We start from the raw sequence: 18922 nt of genomic DNA on the forward strand, positions 1-18922 counted from the left end.
CTTAAAGCAGCAAGCGAGCCGCAGAAATATTCGTGCATTGCCTATTTCTTTCAACTTACCCAATTTTTACCACGTGGTAATGGAGGCAGATTCTATTGACAGCTATTGTTTTGGCTGTTTGCAAACTTAAGGTAATTAGGAAGTCTATCTCTTTAAAGAATCGTGAAATCTTAAGGCAGCAATGCTTGCTTCCTGTATTTCTCATAAAGTGTGGTGTGATTAACGACAGACAAAGGTCAGATCTGGCTACTCCAGCCGCCCCTGCTCCATGCAGTTTATCACCGCAGCACCCTGGGTCTGCAGTAGTGGTCGGTGGGCACTCATTTCACATTTCTCTTTATTGAGATCTGTCTATCACCATTTGTTCTCTGTTTATGTTTCAGCCGACCTCTTCAGGATGGGGATATTATCAACATTGATGTCACGGTGAGTAAATCATATAAAAAAATCATCTTTGATCAACTTCAGAATTGCTGGTAGCAACAGGAAGGAGAGCGACTTGAAAATGTGAACCGCGCCCGCTCGGGGAGTGCTGTTTACTTCCAGCCCCCGGACACAAGCAGCTGGCTTCCCTTTTTGTCTTTAACTCCGTGTTTATTCCAAGTCAAGCCAGGCCTGCCTTGAATTTCGGGCTGGAATCAGATGCACTGAGATCAATGTTGGCCTAAGTGAAATGTCAGCCCAATCCTGCTATGTGTCATGTTTTTGAGAAGGTGTAATTGTTATTGATCCACTGTGTGGTTAATGCAGAACACCGCCGCACTGGGCAGCTGCTCAAGCTAGATATGTATGAGATGAGCTAACGCGAAGAAAGCCAGCATTTTTCCTTCACTCTGCCAAGATTGATCTTCCTCTTCCTGCTGATTTTGAGTGGGGCCTGTCATTATCTTACTCTGTCATTAGGGGCTACATTGGCCTGCGTGTCCGTCTATTTGGACAGCAACTCTTTTGCTAGCAGTGTTCCCTAGATTTATTAAAATCCCCGAAGGTAACGTTGTGTTCCATCTCTGGCGTAGAGGGGCCTGAGCTCGGAGCACACAAGCAGAGTGGTCTTTCTGTCTGAATTTACGTTTTCACCAGATGGTTGATGGCCTTTCTTTTTAAATAAGAAGCCTAAGTAATTTAACTTGGGGCTGAAAATTGTCCAGGGGTAACCGTTTCTCATTTCCTTAGCCTCTCGCCGTCCTCAGACTTGGATGGTTTGTGCTCATTTCATTTCAGATTGTTTGTCCTGGTGCCTTTTGAATGGTAAAGAGGACAAATAAAATCTGCACATCTCTAATTAATAACTTTTAGATAGATAAAATGTGAGCACCTAGCAGGGACTCTTAGGGATGGGTGCCATTCAAAAACCACATTCTCTATTAGACACTAAATACTTGTAATAATAGTTATTTCACCTCCAGACGGAAAGCCGGGTAGCAGTGGGAATGCGATGGAAATGGGCACCAGTAGATTGTGTTAGATTTTTAGCTGTTTAAGTTAATCCAGCCTTGTTTCTTCCGTCTCTGCACAGGAATAGCCAGACAATTCTGGCTCATGTTACTTCCCGTGTCATTGTGTCTTAGGACGCTTGAGTGTCATTCCACACCTCCTGGTAGGGTCTCTCCCACTCAGAATTGTGCGGGAGGTGGCTTGGTGAAGTGCACCTGACGTCAAGTCTCTCTTGTGAGCCATTTTATCTTGGATTGGACCTGATTTTAGGGTCTCACGTTTATTACCTCACCTAATCACCCACTAATAAAATATTGCTGCTCGAGTGATATAGGACATCTCCCATGGTGTTCCCAACATGCCCAGAGGGAACGCATTATTCCTTTCTGGGCTTCCTAAAGGTTTTTAATAAAGAATTTCATTTCTGAAGCTTAAACTATTCCAACAATCCTTAAGCTCACTTGAAACACTTTCTAGTGCCTAGAAATGTAAAGGAGCCTAAGAGACATATTCGTCAGTATCAAAAAATTGTATTTCTTATGAGATATTTTATTAACTGAAGAACTGCATTTCCAGCTCCTATGCTTTTGTCTGGAATACCCATTTTATCTTATGTCTACTATGTACAAGAGAAAATGAGTTGCTTTTTCTCTTGAAAGTTAATTTTTTATGACAGTGTGGCGTTCATAGTAGTTGCTCGGTTAATACTTGCTAGATGAAGCCTTAGAATGGTTTGTGGGGACAAACTATAGCTGTTGTTGACTGCCCCTTTTCGACAGCATCTTCCTGCCACACCTGTGCAAAGCCTTGGGTTCAGTCCCCAGGAAGACACACAAGCATTGTGTTCCGTGTGCAGTGAGTCCCTTAAATAGTTATTTTAAGAGTTATTAAAAAGTAATAGGGAAGAGTAAATGGATCAGCAAGCAAAAGCACTGTTGCCAGAATCGACAACCGGAGTTCAATCCCTGGGACCCACGTGGTGGAAGGGGAGAACCGACTCCTGCAAGTTGTCTTCTGGTCTCCACACACACGCCACGGCATGTGTACACACGTACACACATATTCATATGTACACACAAAATAAATAATTTTAATATATTTTCATTTTAGAGTAATACAAAAACAGCAAGTTAAATGAATTTAAAAGGTACACTTTTACTTAAAAACACAGTCACAAATTTTCTTGAATAATTACAATTATATTAGCAAATTCTATATTCTTACATATGAAAAATGCTTACATTCTTCTGTAAAGGAATATAAGTGGGAAGAAATTAGAAAACAGTACTGTGAGAGCCTTAGGAGGGTCTGCAATTAGAAGCTATCAGTCTATCAGATTGGTTGGGGTATACTCTGCCAGTAACTTTAACAAGTCGTTTGTGCCTCAGTTTCCTGACTTGAAAGCCAGAGATCTCTGTGACGACTCCTCATCTCCTTCTTGCTGTCTAAAAGATCTTCTTCAGTGTGCACCAGAGTATGGGTGTGGCGTTAATTTAGACGGAAGTTGTAAATAAACAGCCTTTCTCTGAAGAGTCTCTGCACTCTACCTTAGGGAAAGGAGAACTATGAAGATAATTAGGATAAATGCATGCAAAATAGCAAATGCCATGTTACATCCAAGGATCAATAGTCAACTAGTCTCCCGCATTCTGCATGCATTCTGGTGTTTGCTAACTATTGATTTTTCATGATGAACCTGATATTGTTCAAGATCACATGGAGCTCCCGAGTCATTGAAGACAGATAGAATTATCTTTCTGTGATTTTACTCCTGAGCTTGCTTTGATATGTTCTAATTCTTTAAAAATCCACATGGAGTGTTTCCCGTTCTCATTGTGCTGTCTGGAACATTTGATTCAAATTTCATTTCTAGACGTCGAATTTTCCCACCATATTTCATTGCTGTACTGAGCCACTTCAGTTCTTAGCGTGAGATTCTACTGCCGGCCGTCACAGCGGCTGACGTGTCTGTCTTATTCTTCCTGTCGTTATGTATCGTGTCTGGTTAGGGAGCTAGTAAATAAAGAGCGCGCAGATCCTCATGACACTGAGGACATGTTTTACTATGCTAAATACTTCATTTTCCAAACCTACTGTGGTAATTGCAGGGCAATGTATCTGATAACTAATTTTTCCAAGCATAGCTTCGCTTTCTCAGAACTAAAATGAGGGATCTCAATGCTACAATAGTACCACTAATCACCAAGCTGAAGTAACTGAGCTGGCCATTTGTTCTTTTTTAGGTTTTGCAGGATCATCGCATGGTTTTAGCTTTTAAATCTCACAATGGTTTTAGTACATCTGTTATTTCTTTAATATGTGAGCTTGAAACTAACTCTGAGAAGATAATGAATTTACTAAATACATAAACAAACAGTGTATATATACTGTAGGCGAATAGGATTCCAGACAAGGACGTACCTTAAAAATCTGTGCCTGTGTTTAGGTCTATTACAATGGCTACCATGGAGACACCTCTGAGACCTTTCTGGTGGGCAATGTGGATGAACGTGGTAAAAAGTTAGTAGAGGTGGCCAGGAGGTGTAGAGATGAAGCAATTGCAGCTTGCAGAACTGGGGCCCCCTTCTCTGTAATTGGAAACACAATCAGGTAAGCCCTGCGCTGACAGGTAAAAGGAGGGTTGGCGAGCGGCACAAAGGTTATCGGTGGCTTCGTAGAAAGTTGATGACATGTTTTATGATTCACAGCCATCATTTCAGTCTGATATCAGTATGTGAACTGCCTGGCTGCAATATTGTTCCCTGGGTTTTTTTTTTTTTTTAATGGTTTAAAAAAGTGAATTTGACCAGGATCAGCAAGGAAACTTAGTGGAGCAGTGAGCAGTATTTACATGGCTGCTTTTGTTTTAGCTTGACCTGCTGGTCTGTGCTGTCCCTTTATTCAAGTGTGGAAGACGCCTCCTAAGAAAGGAGCTGATCGTCCCAGCCCTTAGATGGTGAGAAAGGAGGAAAGTCCATTTCATAAAGAAACGAAGGGAAGCATTCCAGTGCTGCCAGGATCAGAAGTGTGAGCTTGCAGCAGCCTGAAAGGCCATTCTGTGGCCCTTTTTATCTGGGCCGTTTTCCCTATAAAACATTGTTTACTTTCCCCAGAGTTTTTCCTGGGCTTGCTTTTTGAGTGTAAGCATATTTTCTGAACTCGAGGCTTTTCTTTGTGATCTGTTCCCCACTTTCAGAGCCCCTCTTTTTTTTTTCTCCTAAATGTTTTGGAGTAGACATGCAGAATATGTGTTTTCATTTAAAAGTAACACATTTTCTTAAAGATGATCAGCCAGTCCCCTTTAGAGTGCTGTTCTCATTAATATGAGTCTGGGCCTCTGAACACCCCCGTTTGCCCAAAGGATGGAAAGCTCAGTCACCTTGAAAAGATGCTGCCTTTTTCTCTGAGCACGCCTTCAAATACTTTAAGAAAAAAGGCAGTAAAATATCAGTTAAATGTATTTATGGCTTTAAAAATATTGTAACAGTGTCTGAATCAAACTTTAGTAAAATCTCTTCGGGTTATATCTGAGAAGCTTTTATTGAAGATTTTGAACAAAATTGTGTTTTTGACAGTTTTAAATTATAGGCTAACCAGCCTGGGAAAAAAGGATAGTGTCTCTCTGTTCTTTCATAGGAAATGTTGAATCAGACCCCTACTGGGAAAAGAAATTTAATGCATATCTCACTATCCTACTGTCCATGAATATAATAGAAATGAATTCAAAATGCAGTTTTATTTTTGCAAATGGGATGAGTCGATAGATGCACCTCATATTTTTGAACACCTAGGGTTCAACAAATTTACTGGTGGCGCTCTTGCATTTTAACAAAATTTATTCTTCAGTCGAAGGGGGCAGAGAACACTGGATTCTTATTCAGGCATTCTGTGGAGCTCTGCATTCATGGCTGTGTCTAAAGGGCATGTCAGCCTTTGATTCTCTCTGAGAGGTAATTATCCTTTTCCTGTCAGGGAACAACAAATGATAGCTAACTACAGAGGCACATTTGCGGTAGTCACATTCATCAACTGCAGAAAAAAAATTCAATTTAATTGTGCAACACAGCTGCACGCGGGCTTTTGAGCACTCTGTTGTTCTCCTTGTCTCGCTATTCCTCCCTCCAGATCTATTTTTTAAACTTTTTTTTCTGGTTATTTTTTCCCCTTTTTGTCTCTTCTTCCATTTTTACTCTCTGTACTTTCTTGTTAAAGTAATTTTCCTTTGTGGCTCTCATTCTTTTTTCCCCATTGAAGGCTATGAATGTAGAAAATTATCACAATTACTCATATAATTGAGCCTCTTTGTAGCAAGTGCAACTCCAGTAGCCTTTCTCCATCATGAAAATGGTTTCATTATAGGGTTTTTCATATTCTCTGACACCATCTACACAGAGGAACAGGCGTGCAGATGAGATGTACTAGGAACAGGCTAGATCAGTAAGGTCACAGTAGGAATAATTAGCTCTGCTATGGAAAGAGCATCCAGGCCTTTTACTGCTACATAAATGTACTGTCCATGGCTTTTAGTCGCAAAAAAACTTACTAACAAATGGAGCTCCCGCCTACTACTTTGAAAAAAAGATTTGTATCAACACTACAATTTTCCATCATTAAGACTAATAACACAGAGCCTAGTATACATCAAGGGGAATAAAAAGAAAAATCTCACATTCAAGTGGTGGCTGGGCGCTGACCTTTGTTCCCTCTTTTTGTATACGACTTAACTCTTTACAAAAAAGAGCCACACGCCACACCAACATGCAGGTGAACTCCAGCTAGTCCTTGCAAAGCCCAGCGTTCGGTCGGAAAATCTGATAAATCTCCGTGCAGAATAATGCATTTCATTACATATTCACTACATTAATTCCAGCTACATAAAAAAAAAAAGCAACAGCAGAAGAAGAGTGGAATCCAAAGTGACATTGGATTGTAGCTATCTGGATGCGTAGGTCAGTTGGGGCAGGGTGTGAATTTGCATGAACAGGCTCCTTTGAAAACCAGATCAGCCCCAACAACTGCACACAGAAAACTACGTGGAAAATGACAGACAATGAACTTTTTCCTCTTACCCTAATGCAGTTCATTATTTAAAGAGTTGATGTCTGCCACTGGCGAGGAAACCGGCCCCGAGCCTGACAGATGTTTTGTCCTGGTGCATTAAAGCGGTATTTCTGAGAATCTATTGTTTTGCCTTTTTTTATTCAGGAAAAATATTTAGGGAGTAAATAAACAAACGAGATCCACCTTTGAGCCAAAAAGTACTTGAAATCTTTACGGACCAAAGGCTTACAAACAGTTTTTAACTTGGTCTCCTTTCTGCCGTGTCCTCCCTCTTCTGATACACTCTGGACACCAGGCAGCTTGCACTTCTTGTATGTTCCCCCAAAACCTTGAGGTCACTACCAGAGAGAGAACTTGAAGTCCTGTTCAGAAGCAAAAAGAATAGGAGGGTGTCTCTGAAGAAATGTCAGTTAAAATGATTTCACAAAGACAGTTTTCTCTGTGCCCTTTGGCTTCCTGAGTGACACTCAGTGATCTCTAGGCCCCGGTGCTATTACACCCGCTCTCTGGCCACGTTTGCTCTGCGGCGATCTCTGTGTGATCCATATGTGTGAGGAGAACACGAATATGCAGCCAGTTGCATCACTAATCTATGACAGTTCACTCAAAAATAATTTAAACTTACAGTGGGAGATGTCATGATGAAACTCTCAATAAATGGTTTTCGAATGTTTAATTCATAAGTATATGTTTTAATATTAATTTAGAACAATACAAAGCAGATTTTTTTTAAAAAAATAATCTCTTTCTATTAGATTATGCACATTTAGACAATAAGTGGCTCAGGCAAAATAAGTCATTTTGATGTCATCTGTGATGGATTTTCCTTGACAGCTACAGTAAATTACAATTACACTGCGTCTCTCCACACAGGAAAGTAAGCATTGCAATAAATTATCTTTTATTTCAATCCATCATGCCTGCTTTTCAGAAATAGAGAACCTCAAATAAAAGTTCAGCTCTATTGTAAGAAAAATACAGTAATTTGTGATCCAGCTTGAAACAAAAAATAAAGTGTCCCACTCTATTGGAAAACAGTTGTTGGCTTTCAAAAATATGACTAATTGTACTTAAACATTCTTGTCATTAAAGGGGATCCCCAGCTCTGCGCATTCCTCCATTCAGAGGATACAGTGGGGACTGAGAACCTAGAGAGATTAAAAAGTAAAGTTCTGTAATTTCTCAAATCAGCGGCCTTTCGAGGTCCTCCTCTATTCAGGGACGTGGTGGCCCTTTGGAGCTCAGTGTGAAAGGGGTAATCCAGCGTTCCCATGTGCCTGCTTACTTCCTTATGTACTTAAACATGGTACTCCTCTGCCCTCTTGGGGAATGCCGTTTTAGTCGCATAAATTACTTTGAAATGTGCTTAAGAAATTGAATTTGTTTAGACAAGACGTAAGTAGAGTCTAGCTGCTTCATGGGAAGGGATTAAACTGAAGACGGAGGTCCCGAGAAGCCCCTTACATGAAAGTTCCCTTCCACCTGTGAACTGTTAGCTGAGCCGTGGACACTCGCGATGCAGTGTGGTCGGACAGTAGTTTGGAAGCTGCCTTCACGCAGTCTCTCCAGTATCCCCTCTGAAATCCAGTTATGACTGTGAGGGTCTTGAGACAGGCGTTGTCCTGGCTTAAAGGATTTTTAGCTAGAGAAAGTCAGAGCAGAAGACCTAACACCAGGAGACTTGTTTTCAGTAGATTTCAACAAGAAAAAAAGGTTTCATCTGGGAAATGTTCAGGGCAAGAAAACCCTGGTGCTGGGAGACAGCTATGGCTCTGCGGTGGGCTGGTGTCGGAGAGCAAGAGCCTCACTCCTCAGCGTCCGCCTGCCCCTCCAGATCTCACCCCCCAACACTGCTGTAAAGAGGTAGATGCACACCCCACCTTCCCAGGCCGCTTAGGGGTGACCGGCGTCTGCTTTCCCAGTTAAGGAGTGGAATCTGATTTGCTAAGTCATTTGGATTGTCTTTACAAAATCAGTTTTGAGTCCCACAGCCAGGAGGAGAGTCTGCTCACTGTGCGTTCCAAAATAGCTGAAAGTGCGCGTTTTCCAGCCGCAATGGAGAACATTAATGGAATTTTATCACACTTACGTGTACATTGAAAACTGCACATTCGAAAGGGAAATACTCTGAACAGAAGTACATCTTTAGCTCCTGGGAGCCAGACGTGTTCACCAGGCAACTGAGGGAAATTTGTCCAGTTCTTTCCCCTCCCCCAACCGCGAAGTCCTCTAATCCCTTGCATACGTGAGGCAGATTCTAGAATACTATAGCCAGAAGTTGCATCCAGACCCAGAGAGCAAACTGTGGCAGGAGAAGGCACTCAGATATCTTTAGCTACTTCTTAGTCGTACAGCAGCCTCTTTTATGAAGAGGAATGAGAGGTATGAGGGGGGACCCTGAGGGGCTTTCAGAGTGGCCTTTCTTCTCCTCTCATTGGAAATTAAAATGAAGATTACCATTGTACCACACATGTAAGATGGAGCTGCGAACCTGCCCGTCACTTGGATCACTGAAGGAAAGAAATTATTTTTCAAGAAAATACTAGACTATTGAATACTTTTCAAATTATTGGGACTGAACTGACCTAACATACAGCTGTTGGGAAAACTTGTTTTTGGTAAACAAACTAACAACCTAGGCTATAGCAGGTCATAGCCACCTCTCTTCCAGCCTCTATTTCTGCCCCATCCTCAGTTTTAGTCAGAAGTTGTGTGGAAGTAGGAGAAACCCCTTAGGAGAGACGTTATGCCTCCCTGCCGAAGCACAAAGACCTTCAGTACAGCCTGGACTCCAAAGCGCAGCTCTGGAGAAGAGGCCTTTGGCTTAGCCCTCCCCTCAGCACTTGTTCGCCCATCTCTGCCCTGCTGGTTTAAACCGGTGTGGTGGCCCATCCCTCTAGTCCCAGCGTTTGGATACATAGGCAGGAGGGTGGTGAGTTCAAAGTCATCCTGGCACACAAACCGAGACCTTGTTCAAAATAGAAGGAAGAAACACTTTCCAAAAGTGTGCGTTGACGTGATGGTTTATAAAGACGTTAGCCAAAACAGTGCATGTGAAACCACACTAGAATCGCGAGAAGTGAGATTGAAGCTGGGAGTGGTAGCAAATGCCCATAATACCAGTGCTCCGGAAGCAGACAGACAGATCTCTGTGAGTTCGAGGCCGGCCTGGTCTACAGATTGAGTTCCAGACAGCCAGGACTTTGTTATACAGAGAAACCCTGTCTCAAAAACCAACCCCTCACCCCTCCCCCTGCAGGAAAGATGAGAAATGAGTTTGAGGCTAAAATGTTTGGCTTTGTTAGGGTCTGCAGTTGTGGTTGCTTAAATACCTGCCCATCGCAGTGGGAAAGGTTGGAGGCATTGTACCCTTTGCCCACATGAAAAATATGATCGTTGGTGGTGTACATTGTTTTTTTACCAGTCTGGCACTCCCCAAAATAACCACACCCACCTGACCTGAATATCAGACCCTTCCATCCTTGCAGGTAAAGTTTGGATTCTGTATGAAGCTAGGTTCCATTGGTAAGGGACAGATAGAGCCCAATATGTCTGCATTTACTCTTAGGGCCAATATTAACTCCTCCTAAATATCATTGTGATTAAAAAAAATTATGAACTTTGCTAATGATGTGTGTCTTATGTGGAACCCGAAAATGGTCACCAATTTTGAAAGAAAATGGGCAAAACAGACAGTCTTTTGTGCCTGTTTACAAAGTGACTAGCACTTCAATTAGATGAGAGTACAGGAAATCAGAAGAGTAGAAAGTTATGCTCGGAGATTATACTTTTCCTTGCTTAATGCCTGAATTAGTGTAACTTTTCATAAAGTCATCAAAACCAGGTATGTTTTTTGTGACTTTGTTACAGACATGTGTGTGTACCTTCCTTATGTGTATGTGTGTGTGTGTACCTTCCTTATGTGTGTGTATGTGTGTGTACCTTCCTTATGTGTGTGTGTGTGTACCTTCCTTATGTGTGTGTACCTTCCTTGTGTGTGTACCTTCCTTATGTGTGTGTACCTTCCTTATGTGTGTGTACCTTCTTTATGTGTGTGTACCTTCTTTATGTGTGTGTACCTTCCTTGTGTGTGTACCTTCCTTATGTGTGTGTGTACCTTCCTTATGTGTGTGTACCTTCCTTGTGTGTGTGTGTACCTTCCTTGTGTGTGTACCTTCCTTATGTGTGTGTGTACCTTCCTTATGTGTGTGTACCTTCCTTGTGTGTGTACCTTCCTTATGTGTGTGTGTACCTTCCTTATGTGTGTGTGTACCTTCCTTATGTGTGTGTGTACCTTCCTTATGTGTGTGTACCTTCCTTATGTGTGTGTACCTTCCTTATGTGTGTGTGTACCTTCCTTGTGTGTGTGTACCTTCCTTGTGTGTGTGTGTACCTTCCTTATGTGTGTGTACCTTCCTTGTGTGTGTGTGTACCTTCCTTGTGTGTGTACCTTCCTTATGTGTGTGTGTACCTTCCTTATGTGTGTGTACCTTCCTTGTGTGTGTACCTTCCTTATGTGTGTGTGTACCTTCCTTGTGTGTGTACCTTCCTTATGTGTGTGTGTACCTTCCTTGTGTGTGTGATCAGTCTACATTTGTGTGCATGCATGTTTACTTCTTTCCTAAAAATAGCCTTTATTAAATGTACTGAGGTGGATAACTCAAATGGGTCTCATATGTATACCTTCTGTCTTATGTCCAAAAAGACCTGTTGACACTAAAATTATTCCAGAATAAAGGAGACATTCATGCTATCATCAGACTAGAAATAGAACTGATTTTTTTTATCAATTAAATTTTTTCATGTATTTTGCATCCCCGACTGCAGTTCCCCCTCCCTCCTCTCCTCCTCTTTTCCTCCCCTGCTTCCCCTCTCCCCCCCTCATCCACAGAACTGATTTTTTTCTTTCTCAGAGACTATTTTAAGTGATTTTATTTTTCATCTTAATATGAATTAAAACATTTGACTAAATCAGATGTCTTTTGGTTATTTTAAAGTCGCATAACTCATCAGCATGGGCTGCAAGTCTGCCCGCATTTTGTGGGACATGGGATAGGATCGTACTTTCACGGACATCCAGAAATTTGGCATCATGGTAAGAGTTATTTTGGAAGCTATTTATTGAATGACATCAGTATTTCTCCAACTTCTTTTTGCTTTGAGTCCACATTGTCACCACCATCCCCCACCCCCGCCACCGTCTTGGGAGTGTGAGGTTATCTACTTCATTTTAACCAGGAAGTTACTGTGCTGGAGGGTCACAGGTCAGCACATTTCCCAAATGAAGTCCATTTTGACTTTGGTCCTCTCCTGAAGGCTGCATGGCTGGCAGGCCTGAGGGATGTTTGTCTAGAAAAAGTTGCTGCAAACAAAACCCCACTGCACTGCATCCCGGCAGCATGCACACGTGACTGTTTTCTGTTTTTCTTCCCCCCCCCCCCCCCCCGCCCTTCCCTAACCGCTGACTGTTGTGGTTAAACTTCCTTACATCCTACACAGCGTTGACAGCTGATGCATTTAGCAGCATGTACTCTTTCGTGTTTTCTGGATTATGCCCACCCTGGTGTTCCTTCCTCAGAATCCAGTTCTCCCCCATCTGGGTGTGCACCCTACAGAGAGAAGGCAGCAACCGTCAGGAGGGGTGGGAGGACTTGGATTAAGCAGCTGCCTGGAGGAGAGTCCCGAGGGGGTGCACATTTGAACAAGGGCTAAGAGAAAGTTAGTCATGAGTATGCCCTGTGTACTTGAGACAGGACAAGTCCCTGGGAGAAATGACTGGAACCCACTGTAGGATCCATGGAGGCCCAGCAGAACAGTGCCCCTCTGAACCAAAGAGCCCCACCTGAGGCAGCTCAGAAGAGGTCCCCGTCAGCATGGAAAAATCCTGTCTTCCCATGCCCCACCATTGCCAATGCATACAGATGTTTGGGGATGGAGCCCTCTCCTGCTCCATCCTCCATGCCAGGTGTTGGCCTTTAGCATCTTTCTCCCAAGACTTATTTTGGCCTTAGGGAGACCAGGGGGCGTAGCATCAGGTGGTATGGGGAACGGCAGACATGAAGAAGAGAAGGTATTGTACTGGTATCTGAACATCCTAGCTGCCCCCACCAGCCAACTGCTGAAGAGTGGGCGGAGTCTGAGAACACAGATACCACAAAGAGTGAGACTCCCCCACTCCTGCAAGCCCAGTGTTTAACCCCCCTGGGGGGGGGGCTCAACCAGGGATCTAGAACCCTCTACCCTTTCCAAAAGCAAAATGGCCAAGTGTTTCAATGGAGCCCAGTTCCCCCCTTGTGTTTCTTTCTCTCCGTGGTTCCTTTTCTCACACCTCCCTGTGTTTGTTTTGCAGCCAATGACAATGACCTGCCCATGAAGGAGGGCATGGCTTTCACCATAGGTAAATGCTGGTCTCCTCTTCAGAGAGCTGGGGCCCCTGGACGGAAAACTGGCCTTTGCCTAGACTTGAAGTCCTGCAAAGGCCTAATGAAGCTAATCAGCATAATGAAATAATTTGGATGCATAGTAAATGTGATTAAATAATATCCTCTAGCCCCAGCTTCCTAAATCAGATACTTACCGACACATTTAGGAGGCTACAGCCACCCAACCTCTAATTCCATTACCAGCATAATGTGCTGTTTGTTTTTTTGTTTTGTTTTTTCATTAACACCCAGTAACTAGAGACGATTAAGTCCCTCGCTCTCTGTCAGCAAGTGGCATGTGCTCTGTGGTGGCCCAGGATGGCGTGATTGGTGTCACCACCAAATTCCAATCACCTAGGGCCACCAAGGCCTCCTAGCTCTGACTGTAGGGCTTAATGGAGAAGCAATTAGGGTGAAATAAGAAAATTGTTATTTGCTGATTAATGAACATTTTGAGCGTGTTTTTAAAATTCAAATATTTTAAAAATCTGACTGGTATTTATAAGAGGGACTGGTGTTTGGGTGGTTATTATCCACAGGGTCCTAATTAAGGCTTGATTAAAATGCCCTTCTTTCTCTAAAAAAACTATGAACCAGGCAACTTCATACATTTTTTTTTAAAAAAAAATGCTGTTGCGTTCCTCTTCCTACTGTTCAGTTTGTAGTATACTATGTAAGCCGCACCAATTATCAGCCTTTGCGGGATGACAACAAGAGGTGTGGGTGAAACAATCAGGGAGAGGGAGAGCGTCCTTATCCCCTCTCTCTCTCTCATCACAGACTGGAAACAATACCTACTATGCTAAATGTTTTCTCTCTTACAGAGCCAATCATCACTGAGGGGTCCCCAGAATTTAAAGTCCTGGAGGATGAGTGGACTGTGGTGTCACTAGACAACCTAAGGTATTTGCCCTGTTACATTTGAACTGCTGGGCTAGGGAGGTTGCTCAGCAGCACCCAGAACTGCTAGTGCACACCATATCCTGTATCCTGACTGCCGCCCCCCCCCCCCCCGTGTGTTTCAGGTCCGCGCAGTTTGAGCATACAGTCCTCATCACAGCAAGAGGTGTGGAGATCCTAACCAAACTGCCCCAAGAAGCCTAAGACTCTTCCAGCAAGGCCACCGAGGCCCCATGCCTGTCTTCTTAAGGACACCTTTAAGAACTGAGGAGCCAGCCACAGGCCACATAGGAGTCTGCAGTGTCTCAGAGAAAAATACAGTGTGGACAGGACTTTGGGGACTCAGGTCTACGGCCTACAAGGGCCTCTGGAGAACCACCTTCCTGGGCAAGTGGTTTGCCTGTCCCTGATTCTAATTCTGGTTTCACTGAAATCCATTCCAGATTCTAACCAAGTTAAAAAACAAAACAACAACAACAACAACAAACCTCTTAACTCCATTGTGTTCACTCTCCACTTGGGACAGTTACAAAGGGGTGGGGTAGGTGGTTAGTTTTGGAATCTCCAAACTTTTAACATGCACACAGGAAAAAAAAAAAACAGAACCTGTTATCTGAAAATTTGTCTTTTCCCCTTGTGAGTCTTAAATTAGTTAAGCCTGGGGGCACTTCCAGAGGCGGCACCTGCTTCCACCCCTGCCCAGTTTCCTCTTCTCCAAGGTTTGGCCTAGAGAAGATGAGCCAGGAAGCATTGGCTGCAAATGTTTTCTTGGCTGTGGACCATAGTGTGGCCTTTCTGAAGACTGCAGACCCCCGAGCCTCTCCATCAGCAACCATGCTTGATCCCCTCCCAGCCTGAGACCACCCCCACCCTAGATCTTTGTTTTGCTAAAAGTTTGAGCTGCAACCCCATACAAGTCTTGAGTTTAGAGCCCAACTAGTCCTTAAACTGTCCTCCCTCTGGCTACCAGGCTGGGACAGGCACCCTCCCTGCTCCCTGGGCTATACAAATCAGGTATTCCTGAGACCTCCCTGAGAGAGGAGACACCAGACACGTTTCAGACAAGGCCCTAGCTGCCTGCTCTGGAGCTGTCAGCGTTAACTATGAATCTGTGTGCCTGCAGCACCTACCTGCTGCTTCCGGCTTCCGGAGCAGAAGTCCATTCCCGCCCAGAGCACTCGGCTTTCCCTTGTTGTCCCGGGATCTGTTCGCACCTAGCTCCAGGGTGGGTCAGGCTGAGCTTTTACGGAAACCAGTCCCCTCTGGGCATGTTAGAAAGAGCACTGTCTAGAGAGGCCCAGACCATCAGTGGCCCTGCTAACTCTAGTTTGTGTTCCTGTGGATGGCAGAGTGGCCACAGTCTAAATAGAGCTTGGGCTGTCAGAGAACCAAGGACATGCCTTCTGTTTGCCAGGATAGATGGCATCAGAGGCACCCACAGGGAGTTAGCTTGTCTCTCAGACACCCAGAGCCGTGGACAAGGAGATGGGATACTGAGGACCAGCCCTTGGAAAAGTGGAAAATCCCAGCTCCTCTCCAAACTTGGGAGCCTCTCCATGGTCCCCAACCCTCCAGATCAGTTTATCTACATCTAGAGATTACAGGTATTTGTGAAGGGGATTCTAAATCTAATCTGTTTGAGAATAAGAAGGAATGAGGATTTGTAAGATCAACTGGCAAACTTTGGAGGTGTTCTGGAATTAGCCAGGCAGAGGCTGGAGCTGTGGCCATGGACAATTCACATTCCCCAGAGAGGACCAGGGCCCAGCTGGCCTTAGGAGCTATTTGCCAGAGAATGACTTCACTCCTTCCCTAGAGCAATCAGATTAGTTTGTAGTGTCTTTATCTGCAGATCAGTTTACTCCCGGTCCCCCTAAGGATAGTTTTATTAGGACCACAGGATTTTACCAACCACTGGGGCGATTATTGCAGGTGGAGGTATTTATGGGGACCGTATATAATCTGATTTGGTAATCTAGCCTACCCTGCTAAACTCTGCAGCTCTGTAGGAGACAAACTTGAGTTAAAGGAATTTTGTGTAAACAGTCTTTTGAAGTTGAGATTAGGAGTTGGGTTTTTTTAAAAAGAGCGGCATCTTGTCCACTTCCACAAGCTGAACTGACCCGGCACCTAACCCTAAACCACAGGGATTCCAGCCAGGAGTAAACTGGCTACTGGGTCCCGAGGTGATTCCATTGAGTTCTGCTTCCCGTCTGGAACCTTCAGAACCTACGTGAGGATCTAACTTCCTCTCATACTTGAGCAGGAAAAGGTCTAGGCCTTTTAGAACAGGTGTTGCCTTAGAGTTAGGACAGGTGAAGGAATGCATTCTGGGCCCACAAAGTAGAGATAAGATCTCCCTTGGTGAAGCTTGGTGAGGCGTGTGCACTCTTCCAGAGGCCTGGCTCAGCTCCTCCCTAGACTTGCTTCTTCTTCGGATTAGGAAGTAACTCTGGAGTCTGCGTCCTCACAATTCAGTTCTAAATTATATCAGTCTCTGAAACCCTATCGAGCCAGTCTTTCGTTTGTTCCCAGAAGCCATCCTGGTCTCCTGCTCCGCTAAGTGGAAAGACAGAGCTTCTTGGAGTAGTACTGCGGTCGCTCGCCGGTTCCCCAACCCAGCAAGTCTCTGGGATAAACTGGCCCTAGGCAGTCCGTCGGATCCTTGCCCTAAATTCCAAGAGACGTTAGTCCAGTTTTCCCCAGTCCCAACCTCAACCCCGCCACACACCGCAGCGATCACTTACGTGGGCAAGGCCCGCAAGGCGAAGAGACCTCTGGTTCAGACGGCATCCAAGCGGCTACATCAGGCGCTCAGGACCGCAGTTCACACCCCAAAACAGGCGCTAAGAAGGAGCAATTTAAAATCACGAATACGACAGGAAAATCAGGGCGCGCCTAGTGGCTCCGGAGTTGGGGTGGAGTCATTAGTTGGTTGTTGCTACAAAGCCTCACCGTGGGTTCGGTGATTAAGGAAAAAAAAAAGTCTTTTAGGCGTTGATAAACCCTTTATTGGTTTACAGAATTTGGATGGTTAGCTCTCTCTCCCTCTCCCTCTTTGCTCTTGCTTCAACCACCATGCTGCATGAAATATTTCTGCCCTCAGCTTCATGCCCTTAAACCAAAGAGGAATTCCCGAAGGCAGGAGCCGGCTGCTAAAGAAGTTAGAGAGATAGAGTAAGAGAGGGAGGGAGGGAAGGAGGAGAGAGAGAGAGAGAGAGAGAGAGAGAGAGAGAGAACACCCCCTGTACTCATATCTGTAACATCACCGATGTAATTTGTTTGGAATGTTCATTTTTATTGGTGTTCCCCTCTGCCAAAATGTGCTTGATTACAGAGGTCTGTCCTGTGATCACTGCGCTCTCCAGATAGGGGAAGGTGCCGCGGCGAAGGTTCAGCTCAGGCCAGATCAAATCCCGGGCTGTTTAACGCTGAAAGGCTGCATGTTGCTATTAGTGTTAAATATATGGCTAATTATGCGTATGAAAATTAAACATCAGTGTTATGCTAATGGGGCGCCTTCAGCTGCGGATCTGAGCACTTGAGACTACCATTTAATCAAATGAATCAGTAACTAATACGTGTGCACGTGTGAACTTTCACAAGATCGTTTCCCCGTCCCCCGTCACACCGCTAAATTATGAAAGAAATAATTATCAACACTTTCTAATTACCTAACAAAGTAATTTGGGATTCATCGTGGGGCTGGCGGGATTGGGAACCAACAGTCCCTAGCAACCAGCGTAGTTTGCGCCACGCCGCGCCGCTCGGAGTGGCTGTGTGGTAGTAGTGGTGGGTGGGGGCGAGAGAGTCTTTTGTGCACTTTTCAATACGGAGGTAGACGGCGCCTTGGCAGCTTTTGCCTGCACCAGCGCCCCTCGATGCACCCCCGGCCTGGAGGCGCCAGCTTTGGCCACTGGAGGTGAGAGACTGGGCGACAAAGAGGGGTATGTCTATACATAAATATTCGAGCCTACCACAGATCTGGATTTGCTGAGGGTTTCGGTGTCTCCCCCTACCCCCCCCCCCCCCGGGACTCCCAAACCCCAAGTAGTCTGGCCAGACCCCAGGAGGTTGGAAAATGACCACCTGGCGGGCATTCGACGCTCCAGTCGCCAGGCGCCCTCAGGTCCCCGGACTTCACGCTGCGCCGCGCCCTCCGGGCGAGTGAGCCCGGGGCGCACGGCTCAGGGGGAGTGGAGAGAGGAGGGGGAGGCAGGAAGGTTGGGAGGGAAAGGGGGGGGGGGAGGCGGTGCGGCCGCCTTTCCTGGGAGGAGAAGCGCGGATTCCTGGCTCTCCACGCGCACTGCTTTCTTTGATCAGACCCGTGCAGCCTGGAACCGGAGTGGCCAGCCAGGCCTGGAGAGATGCGAGCAAGCCCCTGGGAGCGGTGGCAGCGGCGGGGCGGCGGCCGAGTGAGTGAGTTGGGCCGGAGGGCCCCCAAACCCCGATCCCCGGGATGTGGCCGAGAGGACCCCGGCCTAGGAGGCGCGGCCTGGAGAGCGCTGAGCTAGGCACAGGACGCTCTGGAGAACCGCTGGCTGCTGGCTGCCTGGGTTGTCTCCCAGTGCGCAACCCCGCGATCCAGAGAGACCGCGGCCAGACGGGAGCAGCGCTCCGCACCGGACTGGGTGACCGCGAGAAGAAGTGGTCCGGGGTCCCAGGAGTTGGGGGCGGGAGAAGGGTGGGGACAGCAAGGGGGAGGGCGACGGCAGGGAGCCGCTGGTTGGTTTCTGGGGCGGGAAGCGCGCGAGGGAGGCGGGAGGCTGGAGTCGCGGGCCTCCAAGGTCCCAGCGCGGACGCCGCAGCCCATTGTGCTTCACGCTCCGCGCGCTCTGTTGCAGAGGAGCCCCGGCCGGGACGTGTGGACCCGACTCTCCCCAGGCCGGGCCGCGTCGCCCGCTCTAGTCCAGCCGAGCCCGAGCTTCTCGGACCAATCCCCGGTGATTATGCAAGAGAGCCGACCAATCAGCTCCACCAGCTCATGAATATTTATGACCTTGGTTGAGTCAAAGCTTTGAACCGAGTTTGGGGAGCTCGGCAGCATCATGCTTAGACTTTTCAAAGAGACAAACTCCATTTTCTTATGAATGGAAAGTGAAAAC

General features: G+C 45.7%; 1 protein-coding gene across 1 annotated transcript in view; it reads left to right on the forward strand.

Moving 5' to 3' along the window:
• Positions 1-15889, forward strand: part of Metap1d (methionyl aminopeptidase type 1D, mitochondrial) — a 67792-nt gene extending 51903 nt beyond the window's left edge. Inside the window, exons 5-10 of the mRNA XM_041631592.1 lie at positions 384-426; positions 3881-4044; positions 11493-11590; positions 12845-12892; positions 13742-13820; positions 13943-15889. Of these exons, the coding sequence (XP_041487526.1) occupies positions 384-426; positions 3881-4044; positions 11493-11590; positions 12845-12892; positions 13742-13820; positions 13943-14021 (511 nt within the window). The 3' untranslated portion in view covers positions 14022-15889. The remainder of the gene's footprint in view (positions 1-383; positions 427-3880; positions 4045-11492; positions 11591-12844; positions 12893-13741; positions 13821-13942) is intronic.
• Positions 15890-18922: the final 3033 nt, after the last annotated feature.

The sequence above is a fragment of the Microtus oregoni genome, unplaced genomic scaffold (genome assembly GCF_018167655.1).
Source record: "Microtus oregoni isolate MIOR12 unplaced genomic scaffold, Mior012 000037F_ref0000500, whole genome shotgun sequence".
NCBI lineage: Eukaryota > Metazoa > Chordata > Mammalia > Rodentia > Cricetidae > Microtus > Microtus oregoni.